Consider the following 16,528-nt stretch of genomic DNA (forward strand, 5'->3'; position numbering starts at 1 on the left):
CAATCTTCTCAGAAGTTCTTTCAGTCTCAGGAAGAGATGTAAATCAAATGGAGCCACGTGTCGGACGTTTGGTGGGTGGTCCACGACAGTTCAAGCGCCCGTGTGAGACGTCGCATTGTCGTACTGGAGGAAAATCTAGATATCCGGATAAAGTCGCGTCTTCAATTCTTGCAGAGTTCCAACGTAGTGCTCAGAGTTTCTGGTGAGGCACAATTCGAATGTACTACACCATCAATGCCCTGGAAAGTACTGAGTATGACTTCGACAGCAGAAGGTGAGAGAGGCCTCGGATTTCCTTTGTGACGGTATTCCATTTTCTAGCTCTTGTTTTCAAGCTCGAAATAATGCCTACGGGTTCCGTCCCCGGTGACAAATGATGCACAAGTATTTGTCGCCTTCGTGTTCATATTGCAACTACAATTGCTGGAATATGTGCATCCACTTCTGTTCCGTTTCTTAGCGAGCAGTCAAAGTTGTCATTTATTCTGCACTGGCATCGTCTCCTTACACTGAGCCATTTTCACGACTGTTATTCAGGGACTTTTAGTGGCAGAACTATGAAAATGCACACAGAAGTACAGGGAAGTTTGAATGAATAAACTGCGTCACGTTATTTCTGGGGAGGATGTCTTTTTAGCGCGCCAGGTACTTCAGTGTACTAGTAACTACGTTTGTTTTCTTTGTGACATTAAGTCTGAGATTCTGAAAAGCATTTTACGTCTTCCTGACATTTATATGAGGCCCGCCTACATTTTTGGAGACGACATCTCTCGAAGCCTGCAACACTTCCATTTCAGGCAGCAACAAAGTGATATGGCCTCGAACGATTATGGTTGCATTATGGTCATGGACCACGTTATGCTGCGTTACACCAGTATGCAGTGAAGAAGAAGTAAACTGCCGGGTGCTGGACTGTTTTAAGCTTGTACGTTCCCTAGTAATAGAGTTCGGTGAGGTAGACGACCGAACCAATGGGTTTGTCACAGCGTAGGCGACGTTCTTGTCTGGTCGACGGAGCTGTGGAAGGGATCATGACTATGGAGGTCACCCACAACAGCCGGTAATGACATCATCGCAACCTACGCTTACAATGGAAGTCATGAACGAACTGCGACTCGGCTCACATTTGTACAAAACGAATACAGCGAAATTAAACAAAATAATCTCAATGGGTGTGACAACAGATGTACACACTCCGAGGTCCAAAGGTACGAAACGATCTTCAGATTAAAGCCATCTGGTTGGTCGATAAGCTCGCTGTCCAATGACAATGATCAAATGTGTGGAAGTAACACAACTTGTTTCGGCGACAGCTTGGCAATCTTCATGGGGTGCAACCAATATCTAAGCGAACAAAGGTTTACTACAGTATGTGTAGAATACAGGCTACTTATAGGCCTAAACATACGCTGGTAGAGCATCCAGTGCAGCAGTCTCAAAAAATGTGATTTAGCAAGCCAATATTCGACCTTAACGTGTCCTGAGACTTCTGCTTGGAACCAACTACGAAAATGTATCTTGTCGAGATGTCTGAACGTGTGTGAATATCGAAGTATTCAAGCCAAAACAGCGTGTCCTGCGATACCATTTCACCTGTTTTTCAACAGGAACACGTACGTGTCGAACCCCGCACAACAATAAACTGTGTATTATGATTCGATTACTTGAACTCGATGATAATGCAGTTAACATTCGCAAGTGCTTAACTTTCTAGAGGCGTCTGTACTAAATCAACAGAATCCGTATGCAACATGTGTAGAGCATAAGGTCATCGAATAGTGACGTCATGCAAACTTGGTGCTTCTTGTGCACTTAAAAAAAAAAAGGCTATACTTATAAAAGAACAAGAACAGTCTTTCAACTTTGCAGATTGCACTTGAAGAGATGACAGATGCAAGCTAATAAGTGGCGCTACTAACGAAAGAACAGAAACCGAACAGAAATTCAAAACGTGAGAGAAAGGGTGAAAGAGATTTACTGTAAAAAGCGCATTCTTTTTTACTTTACCTTGAATTCAAAAGATTAGCATCCCGAAAAAAAAATCACACGCTTGTATAATATTATTGCTATTTCTGGGAAAGATATCTTATAGAACACACAGAGACAATTCAAAATTTCATTCTAATGAAGAAATTAAGAGCAGACTAAATTAATATTACGTTTCCCACCACCCCAAAATCTTTTGCCTTACCATCCCCCATATATAAGTTGCTTGTATGGATGTGAAATTTGGTCTCTCAAATTATGGGAAAATGCAGACTGGAGGCGTTTATGAACAAGTTGCATGATGTTCGGACCTAAGAGGGAAGAATACGAAGCTGGTAAAACAAACTGCCTACGAGGAGCCTCAGAATTTGTAGCCTTCACCAAACACTATCACGGTGTTATTTTACATTTAGCTAGACCACTTCCACATGGCGACTGAGTTGTGTAACACATAACAAGAACATACTCTCAGCAGCCGACTAGTGCGGAAAGCCGCAATACCAACGCTAATCAATTGTTCCTCCTCAATGAGCCGTCCGTCTCCTTGAATTCTGAATGGGTTTTTTTTTCGCCGTCTGCGACTTATTTTTATTTTAGACTTTCCCCACGTTTATTGTGGCCGTTGCTGCTACTGAAACACCTCGCGTCCGCTGTTTCTGGCTTTTCGCCGTTCATTCACAAAAGACCTGCATGTTGCAGAGTTTTACTCCGTTCCTGTACATCCTGTAAATGATGACCTTGCTGTTCTTCTTGTAAGAAAACTTTGTTTTGTATGCTAATTTCAACAAAAAATGCAAATACATGGAAATTATTTTATGTAATAAATGCGCAGTGTACACACAAATTTCGTCCAACCAACACGAAATGTTATTTCTTCCTCTACCTGAAATTACTAGTGTCAGAAGACACTTCCGGCCACTGGCGAAAACTTCAATATCAGTTAATGTTTAAATTGAGCGAAATAGGGTCGGAGAGTGCCAACTAGGTTCACCCGGATCAGGACAGATACCACATGCGGGCTGTTGTGAAGGCGGCAATGAACCACTGGGTTCTATAAAAGGTGGGAAAATTATAGCAGAAAATAAGACATTACTGTAATGCCATTAAATCTTTATCGTGATGAACAACATAAACATTTACCCCTTCCCTATGAAAAAGACGCTTACTGCCTCCATCATTAGGTCAACGAGTCCTGACGATGGTGGCATTAAGCACCCTCGAAACACCGGTCAGTGTCTACCAGTTACACGGCGCAGTACACCAGAAAACAAGTCATTTTCATATTGACCGCTGTGGAGGAATCCGAAATCTCACCGTCGCTAAGGTCATTACAGGACTGATGTATTGACCGCATCTTTCGCCACCGCTGTTATCATTTGCCAGTTTCCCTTCCCACTGCTTCCCGAGTGCGTTGTTAGGGAAACCCTCTGGCAATCACGCTAATGGAAGAAGACTGCTGCAGAAATCGCTATGCTCGTTGCGATCCAACTGTACCAACGTTTGGAAATTCCCTCGAGTACTAAATGTTATTTTCCCTGCGAATATGCAACGCTAAAATTCAATGCGGTGTTGGAAAAGATTCTGGGTTCGTCGATTCATTTCCTGTTCCTACAGAGGCTATCAAGATGGCGAAGGAAGGCGATGGTTTTCATATTACATTCAAGGGGAGTTTAAACTTGATCACAGCAGCTTTCTAGTTGCCATTGTGACATCACTTACAGTCCCTTAGATAACTGTAGGCATATTATCCTCGTTACGTTCATCTGTCATTCGTACAAATGATCACTTGATCTGACACTTCCCCATCAAAACTGATAAAATACGTCAGTTGCTGATTCAGATGAACAATCGATGCATAATAAACTATGAATCGGGCAGTGTGCAGGAAGCGACATAAATTATCATCATCCAAACAACGACCTGGAGACAGAGGGAAACAAAGAAAACCTCAGGATAGCGAGTTCCCGGCCGGAATTAGAACAGAGCACTTCACGAATACTCCGCACAGAATGCTGCTAAAATCTGAAAACAAAATTGCAAGATCACTTACATTCCCCAGTGGTGTTAATTAAAGGAATTAATTGCGCAATCCCGGACAGGAAAATTTTCCGTCGCTCTGAAGATGAAAAAAATATGAATACCCGAAAGCTTACATTTACATGATGTCACCACCTAGAAACAGGATTCACACCAGCATGAAAGAATAAAATCTTCTAGTCATTACAAGCATACAACTTGAAATCTTCAGTTTCCCTAATCATGTTCCACAGCAGATGGAGGTTTACTACCCTCGTGACATGGTACATCTTTACAACTAAATGCAACTTCAGCTACGAGATAATGTCTTAGGGTGAAACACATGAACGAAAAGCTGCATGTCTTAGTGAAGAGAACGAAAGCAGAGTCAGTACCACTACTTCACAGTCCTTTTTCCCGGGTTCAAACCCTGCAGCATTCCATAATGTATCTGCCGTCATTTAACCTCTGAAATCGACACATCGTCCTACTCAAAACCAATAAGCAGGTTATGTAAACTTTAATGCTATATTTTTGCTCTAGAGTTTTCGGAGCCACAAACCTTACGCAGTTGATAATTCTGATTGGATTAATAAGAACATAATTAAGAAGGGGCCTACTCCAGCAAGAGTCATACGTTTGTCTGAATAGCTGAGGTTATTATTATCCAGTGTTCTGTCTTACGACAGGTCCCTTGTTCTGCCCAAAAAGAGCTCTCCAGTTTTCCCTATTCTCAGCATCTCGTTTTAACTCTTGCAACTTCATCTTCTTTCCTCGTTTAAGATCGTCGGTTAGCTGTCTCAGTCTTCTTCCCAGTCCTCGCTTTCCTTCAACCTGGCCTTCGATGATATCCCTCAGTAACCCATTCCTTCTCATAATATGTCCCAGCCAGTTAGCTTTCCTTCGTGTAATCTTTGCTCGTTGACTCTCCTCAATACTTCTTCGTTGGTCACTCGATCCGTCCACCTGATCCTCTCTATTCTTCTCCAACACCACATTTCAAAACTCTCCAGGTATTTCCGTTCCTTCTTCCCGAGTGTCCAAGTCTCTGCTCCATACAGCGCGACACTTCACTAGTTTCTTCTTCATCTCCAAGCCCAACTTGCTAGTGAGAAGGATCCTCTTCTTGACGAAGGCTGCCTTGGCCATGGCTATCATTGCTTTTACCTCATTGGTGCATAGAGCACCGTCGTGATTATGCTTCCCAAGTACTTGAAATGCTCCACATTCTCCAGCTGTTGGTTTCCAACTACAACGTTCAATGGTTCTGCTCTCGGTGCTATCCTCATTACCTTTGATTTTTCAATGTTGATTTCCATCTGCGGTAGCTGAGGTACACCATGGAAATGTCAGGATAGCCGACCAATAAACTTAAGATGTGACACGCATTCAGAAAACAGTAAGACAGCAAGAGAATAAATAACAGAGACAGTAAAGAAATAATAATTATGTAATCTCGATATCAGCTAAAAACAACGCACGTTTAAGAATGGCGTCGTAGACCGGCCACATGACGAGTACGTGTTCTTTATGACCACGCACACGCAAGAAAGATGATTTCACAGAATCGAAGCAATTAATGAAAGGTGTAACTCAAAGAGTGTGTTAATAAGCACATCACGCAGACAGCAATACGAAAACAAAGCTAAATCATTTGAACGTTTTAAATTAATATAAATCTCTACGCATTTCAGAAATGTCAGATGAGATAAGAGTAACGTGTCAAACCAGTTCCTCAACAGACATTTTCGAATCGCTTCAATTAACGCCTACCAGAACAACGCGAAATGCACAGCAAATCTCGATTTCAGTGAGTTTTATGTGCTAAAAGGCGATGAAGGGCAATCATCGAACTGTAATGAGCGTGATGATGTCATGAAGTTACGGACGTTGACTATCAAGGATTGCACTTTGTATACACATCATGAATGTAGTTACGTATCTCGGACGAGCATCGTTTTACACATAAAATGGTGAAATTACACCGATCCTGCTTTCGAGAGACTTGTCCATATCTCAGGATTTATGGAATTTTTGGACACATATTTTAATGCATCGAACATGCAAAACAATTAGCGGTTCTCTGACGGTTCACGCGTTCTTGAGCTATGCATGTATCTGAACACTGGCCCTGTTAAATTTGTTACTGTTTACTTAAGTTCGCGTAATTCCCATTCCGAAGCTACAAACCTTACAAATAAAAAACAAATTCCTAAGGGGGTGTCCTAAAACTCACATAGCCCGATGATTAAAGCAAAATATTTTGTTGGTGTGACAAAAATTTCAATTTGCTATACCCAGTGGCAACGACTCCTGTCACTGCAAGAAGTCAGTGGACTGAATCTGCTCTTTCGTCAATTGTTTGTGTAACAAGCATGATGCAGTTTTCTACACTGCAGCGCTGGCCGAGGTTGTGACAACGTGCTGGATGGGCGTTTCTACCGTACACCCCTGTCGCACTGATTGAAACAGAATGATGACTGGCAGGAAACGGCCAAAGTGCTATCAGAAACAAGTTCCATATGGACTGTCCTAGGATTAAGAAGATGACTTAAGGGATGTTATGCCATTTACCGATGACTGCACGATGAAAAGCCGTTCATTTAGGATAACCCAGAGTCGCACTGTTGTTCCAGTGAGGCAGACAAAGAGGTGGGATGAAGCCTCTGTAGCACAGAGCAAACAGCTAACGCACGTTCCAAACTTGTCAGTCGGTGTTCGCGATCAATGCTGGTTGCCTAACTAGCATGGCGGTTTAGTGCATAGTGTGGACTTGTGCTCCCCCATACGTTTGCGTGATTTGGTGCTTAGTTACGCGCCAGGGACTTCGTTTTATTTTCCAGTAATACCTGAATTCTGCAAATATTCTGTCGAACGCAGACCTAATTCTTTCCCGCTTCCATGATTTGCTTTAAACTACGACGAGGAAACCTAAGGAAAACAATCTAATTCCGTGGAAATTAATTTCAAGACTTCTGTAATCTGAAGCGAGCGAACACACAGAATCAACAATTTCTGCTGCGATACAGAAACTATCTCTGGACCTTAACCGGATTATCTTTCATGTACCTTGCAATTGTAAATATACAGATAAGAATTTTTATAAAATTAAACTTGATGCAGCATATGGGCTGGATAGTCGAGTAGTCTGTAGCATGATTCCTGCCCTACTGACAGATTGGTGTAAAATTCTGAATATATCGCCTACACTAAAGGAAGAGAAGCTTACAATACAGTCCCATGCTCAATTAGCCCTCCTACTTTATATAACACAAATAATGTTTTCATTTCTGAAAAAATCAGGCATATTCATTTCGTTAAAAATACGAGTAACAAGGATTAACCAACTTCTAATTAGAGAAGCACTAAGTAAAGCATTCTTACATGACAGGAACATGCTTCTCATAAGCTGATGTTCTGATACAAATATGGAAGAATATAAACTTGGCATCCGTGCTACAATATGGTAAAGAAATTAAAAGATTTAGGCTGAATTCGGTAAGAAGGACACACTAATTATTGATAAAATCGCAAATAACGTGCTGAACAATCACGTACGTTCAGAAGAAAGACTAGAAGTGTCCACACTATAGGCCTAATAGTTTAGAAACGTCACGAGAAAGGAGGGGTGACATCCTATCCGCTGCAACAGAACGATTTAAAATGCATTTCATGTCATGTCAATAAATACTTCAAGTGGTCTGGTTTCTTCAGGTGACTTCATGGCATTACATTCCCAACATGCCATGTATCGTGTTGTCTCAGCTGTCACAGTACACAAAATTACAAGAAAAGAACACGTGGCGAGGTCCTCCGTGTTTAAACAGGACTAGAAGTTTACTTTCCAATAAGCGGGGCCTCTGAAGTAAAGATCGCAGAGGGCGCAGCTGCCCTTCCAGTGTCCAAACAGAAGTTGTCTTTTATTTACCACAGGAATCGTGGGTGTGTTTATACAGGCCAGGGTCCGAGACTCCAAAATTAGAAAACCTCCCCGTCATGTTTCATACAATTTTATAGAGCCGCTCGAGATCACAAAAATCACTTCACTTCTTATGTTTTTCCTTATATTATCGTTGTAACGGGTTTGATGTAAGTTCAATCATTGCCCAGAACTGCAAAATAATTAAATTAAACAAGAGACTTAGGTAAATCACCATAAAATACGACTCCACAAATAAAACTGTCGATTAAACGTCGAGGCATATGCATACTAGCAGTTCGGGGTTCGAATTGATGAATATGAGAATGACAGCATATCTGAGGCAAGTGGTGGGAGAATATTCGATAACAAACATTTCGGCTTTTTCGTATGCCAGTATAAAAGAAATTTCACTAAACTAGTCAAGTAAATATTTCCTCAAATAAAGCAGCCATACTGTGTTATAACGTCACTGCTATCACACCCCGCCCTTAAATAGTCGTTTACGCTGGAATTGTAGCCAGAACTGGCACAGAAATTGTAAACAGGAAACAGGGCTACTATTCAAATATTTACAACGCTTCCATATTATTCGAATTATTACACTGATCGACAGGAAGAGGTCAACCGCTGCCACGAAACGACGTTTCTAAAACAAACACAGTCGATCAACGACTTACTGATAAATAGCTTCTTGGGGCAAATAAGAGTGAAGAGGCTATCTCTTATTTTTCTGGAACTGAAATATGCGATAATGCGCTGCGTGTGGGGAAAGTGTCAAGAACATCATACATAGTACCGGTTAACACTGATCTTCCTTTGTATTCCTGAGGTACCGGATTTGAGTCTCGACCCCATGTCATCTATCCTTATTGTCTTTCATGGTTTTTCCAAGTTCTTTTAGACACATTCTGAAATAGTTCTGGGTTGCTACGTAATACAAAGGCCACAGACATCATTAGCACTTCATAATAATTACTACACATACAAACGACAATGAGAGTAACACATTTACATTCTAAAATGACCAATCGTCATAGAACCGTTTCTGATTAATGACAGCGACTCACGGGATTCAAACCCGAGACCGAGTTTTATGGAGACACAGTACCAAGATCACTGTGACAGGTAAATCGGGTAGCCGGCCATTCTTAATGCGCTACCAAGCATTCGGTTAAAAGGAATTTGAATCTGACAGCGAATTCTGGACCCTAAGTGTCAAAGACGCATTCTGAAGAACCACGCAGTCACTACTCTGTTGTTTGTGTACGAGTTAACTGGTAACTTAGCATACACGATCATTACACACTGTTGAAAGCTTCCCAAAGCTATTTATCTTTTCGCGTAGAGACCCATGTGTACGGGATGTTTAACGTATACTTTTATGCGAACATTTGACTGCAACGAACTGCAGAGTGACTTCATAGGGCCATACAAAGCAAACGAAGTCTTCAGTGTTGAAAGTACTTTGCAGCTACTTTCTAAGGTACCAAAAGGTATCGATGCATACATTTTAGGACTGATCCGCTTACATAAGTTTTAAACTCACTCTTACAAATTTCTAACCGGAATGTGTACCTTCAGCAACCGACCATTTTCTCAGGTCTGTACAGACATCTGCTCAAAGCAACTAGAAATCATTACGGCCCTAAGAATAAATTACCTACAAACTTGATTTCATAGCATTTTAAAATTACATATTTTTAACTAGTGGACATTGTGTTCAAATGTCATGTAAAAAGGCATAAATAATGTTATGACAATTCTACAAGACCCGTTTTACCCAAGCAAGTCCTTCACGATCGGTTTCATTTCACTCGCTTCGAAAATTGTGAACTGCGGTTGTCGTGATTTTTTCTCTTTTCGGTTTTATAAACAGAGAAATCTTGCTTCAAAATAAACAACCGCCTCACCTTTCCCACCACTTTCAAACTCGCACTGCACCACCCCACATCTTCGCAATACTAAAATATGGGATTTACGTAAAGCATATAAGACGAACGAAAACATTCTCATGTGCTTAAATGCGCATCTTAATGCTGGCCTAGATTTAACACTGTGAAGCCGAAACTCATCCACATAATATTTATGAATTTATTCCGTACCTCAAAACAAAGCACTTCCTCATTGCAAAGATCAAATGATTAACGTTGTTTCAGGATATATATATATATATATAAATCAGTTTACAGTGAGCATCATACGAAATCCAAAAGTATAAAATGCAGATTTATTGATTGTCAAAGCAGGTGGTACATACAGTCACCACTGAGCCTTAAAGGGTTGAAATGGATAGCTCCACTGTGTAAGGAGAGTGGTAATTATGCAAATTATGGCAGGTTTATGGGAAGGTAACCTTTATACGCAAGAGCATTATGACTCAAGCACGTATAATTGAAAGCGAAATTATTCACAGTCAGGCACGTCAGAAGGAGAAAGCAGTCTTTACAGTTCACAGTCTTCTGAAGGTAAAATGCAGATAGGCACGATCACGATGAGTAAGAATAACGTCAGCATTCTCAGAACACGGAGCGTGAGTCAGGATTCGGATTTTATTCTACCTACAGGTCCACTGCTTAAATACATCACGTCATTGTAATTCTGTGTACTTAACGTAAGCCAAACTGAATGTACTCGTGTTGGTCTCCTGGTCGTGCGGACTTGCAGGCAGATACCAATATAGTCTTCTAGTGATGGAGGCAGATGTTTCTCTTACCGTCTACCTACAAGTCCACACGGCGTTACAGCCCAGAAGACCAACATCGACATCTTCCGCAGTGAGAATTTTTAACGGAAGGCAGTGCTCGTAAGTTTCAAGTACGTGGACAGCTTTTATCGAAATCAGCTGACTTCAGTTACGAGCATGCCCGCTTTGATTAAAGGCGGCACGGTGAGCAATTCCAGGTCTGTTACACCCTGAATAACAACGAGAAAGGATGATGCACATAAAGCACGAAATCAATCAATCCACTTACGCTATCTTCTGACATAACAGCACCAACTGGAGCGGAATGTTATTCTGTTGTGTTTGAAGTCTACAATTTCGAGGTCAATAACACAAATTCCGCTGCTTATAAAAGAGTGGTTGCATATACGTACAACTTGAATTAAGGCTGCACTCAGCCTCTTTCCTGCAGATCTATTTCCGTTCGTCCCTGACGAACAACCTTGGCTGCTATGCGTTTCATTTAGACGCCAAAGGTCCCTGGGTGGTTTTCCTAACAAAGGTTCTTATGCGTTATCTGCATGAAATAAACACATAGTAGGGAAACTGGCTGCCCGTCCGCATGTTTCGTCTCCGAAACTACTAAACCGATTTAGAAAACACGAAGTTGATCGTATTCTCTTTTTTCATGGGCCTCCTTAAACATGTGCCTGGATGTCACCATTTCCTTTCACGTCCTTCCACGCAATGTAACTTATGTTAAGAAATTTCATCGAGTAGACAAAGCAAGTTTATACTATACACCACAAAAGATTAGGCTAGGGTTAATTTTTTCACTTAATATTGACACAGATGAGAACTCGAAATTCTCATGAATAAAAAAATTATACAGCTTTATAGATACATAAAGAGTAAGGCTACACTTAATCGTATTCGTGGAAGAGCAAATTTAAATACCGCATAAGAATGACGCAAAGGATCATTGTCTTCAACTAGGGCAAATTATATAAATCAAAGTGGAAGTGAATTGTACAAAGTTCCATTGCTCTCTGAAACAGTAATTCATTAGTCTGAAAACGACTTTCTTAAGGCGGACAAGTTTAATCAAAGAAAACAAAAGGGTTTCGAACAGTGAAGTACCTTCCATTCAGGGGCCAACAGAATAAATTTTCAAAAGAAGCTTTATTCCATTGTAGAAAGAATTATATGCCTTTAAAACACAAGGTCGTCAAGAACTTTCACTTAACACGACACAAAAACTCTGTGAAACCCATCGTAACAAGACGATGAACTGAATAATAGGCCAACGCTTGTAGACAAGACGGATATAATGTACAGGAAGACGCAATAACAGGCTCAGACGGCATGAATGAGGCTAAATATGACTGTGTTGGTAATGAGGCTTTGACATGGATATGAACACGTGATAAAGAACTAGTTAGACTCCTCAAGAGACCTGTTTTATCAACTAGTCTAGCTGTACAAGTCTCAAATGTTATGAACATACAATTGAAGGGAGAAACTTTGTGAACTGAAAACGAATTTCGGTTATTTTTATATTGATTTCAGTATATATATATATATATATATATATATAGCTTCCGACAACAATTCCTCGGACAGGGTCTTTGATACAAATACCTGTGACATACTGATGCCAATGACAAATACAGAAAACAATGACATTACAAATTATAAACGAGGCTATCACAATTATTTCCAACAGGAAAGGCACGAACATTTCTGGCCACTAATTACGATCAAACGATTCTGGAAAGTAAAACCTGCATTATTAATGGCTGATAAACGGAGAAACGTGGAAAATTAAATCCAACACAAACGTGAGAAGTACGAGTACTACGTTCTGGTGTACGAAGAGTTTACAAATGCGACATTTGCCATTTTGAATCCTTCAATGACCTTCACGTACATTTAATGTGGTCAGAAATACATCGAAGAGGGAATCAACAATAAAGATGCTATTCTGCACTTAGTTTGAAACTTATATGTTTAAAATAAATAATATATTAAACATGATAAAGTCATATAAGTTCACGTTCAATGTTAAAGCAATGCATTCTTTGCACAAAGTGCATAACATTTTATATGTACTAGAGCAGGGCGCTCCTTTCGGAGCTCCTAGGGGGCTTTGGTCAAGTTTGTAAAACGCAACCAATCTTGTGTAAGAACAAAAACTAAACCCCCCAAATTGATGGTTTAAACAATTGACCAACACCCCTTCTAGGGGGTTGGTTGCGTTTTGAAATCTTACGTAACACGCTAAACTAACTCCCCTTCGGGGGTCAAGTTTTTAAAACGCAACCAACCCCCCCCCTTCGGAAGGGTTAGTTTAGTGTCTCATTCAAGTGTTTTAACCCTTGAGTAAGAAACTAAACTACCCCCCGAATGGTGGTTAAAATACTTGACCAACCCTCCTTCGGGGGTTTGGTCAAGTGTTTAAACTCTTGAGGAAGAAACTAAACTAAGCCCCCCGAATGGTGCATAAAACAACTGACCAACCCCCCTTCGAGGGGTTGGTCATTTGTTTTAATACGCAACCAACCCTTCCCCCCGGGGGGGGGGGGTTGATTGCGTTTTAAAATCTTGAGTAAGACTCTAAACTAAGTCCCCCGAATGGGGGTTAAACACTTGACCAACCCACCCTTTGGGGGTTTGGTTGCGTTTTAAAATCTTGAGTAAGGCACTAAACTTACCCCCTTCGGGGGGTTAGTTTGGTTTCTTATTGGATGAATATTATTATTAGTATCAGATTACCTTGTCGGTGTTGGCAACGTCTTTTACACTTTTCTTCATTTCTTAAATAGTCTTATGTCGCTGTTCGGAGGCGATGTGCTGCTTCTAGAGCAGTGATAATGCGACTGGCTTGATAGTTTTTGATTTCTTTGTTGTGAAGCGTTATTTGTTTACTCAGCATTGTTGTGTTCCACAACAATGCCGAGTACACAAATGTAAGGTGGCATTGTTGATGACGTCATTTTTTGACGACAACGACTAATCACAAATTTTTATAGTAGAATAGTAGAAAGAAGATAATAGACAATGTAGCTTAATGACTAGTTGTTAAAACCACACGCAAATCCATTCAACAATACAATATATTCACTAACTCGTATCTACTTATTAATAATTGTAATATAATTTCAAAGAATCCGTCCAATTCCGAGATCTTTGGACGCGGTTCGTAACAAGCAGGTCAATTCTGCAGTTCCTACACCCAACCTCGAAGCTCTTGTACCACGCCTTGGAGGTCGTCCGCGACTGCTTATTAATAAAATCGCAAGTACTTTTCATACGTAAAGGGCGACTACTCCAATCGCAGACCCGAAGACGCGCCGCGAGTGGTTGGATGCGACCGCCTTACATGAATTTATGCTACTCTGTAGATGAAAACATACCGAATTTTGTAATACTGAATTGCACTAACAAAAAGAAATACATCATTCGTGTAATTTTATCTTCTGGTAAACCGTTCACACATAAAAGCTTGGCAAATCAAAATAACACACACAAAAGTAATTTACTTAGGAAGCAGTTAAAGTTTAGTTTCGGGAGATAAGACATTACTAGCGAGATAACGCAGACCGAAGCATTTTTGTACAAAACACAGCTGAGAATTTTAAAATAGAAGAAAACAAGAGAAACGTGGCTACTGCATAGAAATGGACTGGTAATTATAATAAATATCAAGATTCGATGGAAAGCATACGTCGCAAGTCCTTACCACAACTTCTCATTTCACTAAACCGTACAAGTACGCTACCTGACGTAGTAACAAGGCGAAAGAAGCCGCCGCCACCTGTTCAGATCTGAAACGCACTCACCTGATCACAGATAATATCCCACTTCTTCTCATCATCGTATTGCTTAAGAAGTTTCGCTTTGTCTGGAGGAAGATCCATGGACGCCTGAAACACATAACCATCTAAATTAATGATTAAAAATATGTATAACTCTATCTAGTGGGCCCAACTGTGTAGGAACCTGAAGACGGAGATAGAGTCCCATCTCCGAAACGTCGTTTTACGTTTTATATTTACTAGACGATGGATAATATCCAAGGAAATTTTTATTCAATTGACTCTTCACCATCGTCAAGAAGTTTTAGATTTGATATAACTGGTATACTTGAAATAACAAGTAAGTATAAAATATTTACTCGCTTTCTGCTCGTACTATTAACTACATAATCTACTACAAACGAAGTGGAATCTATACCCACAATTTAAATGATACTTTCGACAGGTTTCGACAAGTTTCTATAGTCTAAACTGGTTACAGTTTGTTGGCACAGTAATGAGCATGCATACAATATCAATAACCACCACGCCACCAATAATCCAACTGCTAGCGTCTCCTTGATTTGAAGGCGTGCAGAAATTTGGAAATGTTTTCTCATCAATCACCTATCACACAACGTCAATACAAAATTTCATGGACATAACAGAAATTATCTAAGTACCACTAAAATGTCTGCCTGTAGAAATCTTCTCCACCTCAGGGATTTGAATAAGCGCGTCGTTGGTGTAGGCCTCTTCTTAAATACTGGAGCGCTGATGTGAGTAGACCTGCAGGCCTGTGACCACTAGGTCCTGACAACTTTAAACAAGCTAGTACGCAATACCAGAGTGCCATACACAATATTCGTAACACGACAATCAAGCATCCACAGATGTTTCGCAACTAACTTTGTAATCAAAACCAGGGGTTCTCAACCCGCGGCCCGCAGATGAGTTTTGTACGGCCTGCGCCCGTCGCAAGACCTCTACCTACACAAATCAAATACAAATATAATTTCTTAGAACAACATACAAAATGAAAAGAATTTCTCATTTACATGTTCTGCCAGTTTTCATTTAGTCGGAATGGCAAAAAAGGGAGGACATTCATAGCACCTTATATCGACCAAGGTTTAATTCAAGAGATGGTCTAGAGCAGTGGTATTCAACCTGGGGTACGCGTACCCCCGGGGGTACGTGAAGACATCTTAGGGGGTACATGAAATTAAAAATATATATTATTTTATGATAAACACTGAATAATCAGTAATGTAATTTATTTAATTTATTTTAGATGTAGATTATATACTATGTACAACTTGAATTATACACCAACAACTTAGGGGGTACAAAATTGAAGATAAATTATATATTATATACGCGAACAAAAAAGGTTGAATAACACTGGTCTAGAGGACCAGAATTTGTCAAACAAGGAGGGAGAAAATTGAAGAAACGCTGAGATACCTGCACAAGAGAATCCGTCGCAGTTGCGAATCTCGAAACGAGAGATTGTTTGCTGACGGCAACCACAACAAAATCAATAGCTTGGTTCCAACCGAATGGGTGGGCACAGACTGCCAAAACACAAAACCTCTCTCTGAATCTAATGTCCTTCACATACAACCGAATCACGTCATGATTAACTGTTAACTACCGACATTTTCCAACACCTAACAGATCGCGTAGCATTATACACACCCTGCCTAAACCAATGGTTCTCAACACACAACCCGCGTACAGCTTTTGGAACAAATTTATCATTTATTATGAAAAACAGGTTACTTGATGTCAGGAAACAATATATGTTAATGCTGTCAGCATCTGGCAGTCAGTCCTTGAGTGATGAACACTCGGAGGGATGCGTGCGAACAGCAACAGACGAATAAGCTCTAGGTATTAATAATTCATAACAGTCATGCTGCTGCTGAATACAAATGAAATATATCTCCACTTTTAAAAACTTTATGTGGAGGCAAATGCGATCCAGGGGTTCAAGAAACATGTATTCCCATATGGCCAATGATAATACACCAAGTTGTCTTAAGCTCGGTGCAAGAAATTTAATCTGTTGGACACACGTAACAGGTTTCTCACAATTACGAATTTCTACACACTACCAAGAGTCATGAGTGATTCTGAAAA

At 40.3% G+C, this 16,528-nt stretch overlaps 1 protein-coding gene across 1 annotated transcript in view; it reads right to left on the minus strand.

Annotated features, from left to right (window-relative positions):
• The window catches only part of Frl (formin-like protein), a 50,553-nt gene that overhangs the window by 21,101 nt on the left and 12,924 nt on the right, over positions 1 to 16,528 (minus strand). Inside the window, exon 2 of the mRNA XM_022061283.2 lies at positions 14,429 to 14,512. Coding sequence (XP_021916975.1) covers positions 14,429 to 14,512 — 84 coding nt within the window. The remainder of the gene's footprint in view (positions 1 to 14,428; positions 14,513 to 16,528) is intronic.

This window comes from Zootermopsis nevadensis, unplaced genomic scaffold (genome assembly GCF_977971745.1).
Source record: "Zootermopsis nevadensis isolate Lab colony 2312 unplaced genomic scaffold, Znev_1.0 Znev_ptg000027l, whole genome shotgun sequence".
NCBI classification, from domain to species: domain Eukaryota; kingdom Metazoa; phylum Arthropoda; class Insecta; order Blattodea; family Termopsidae; genus Zootermopsis; species Zootermopsis nevadensis.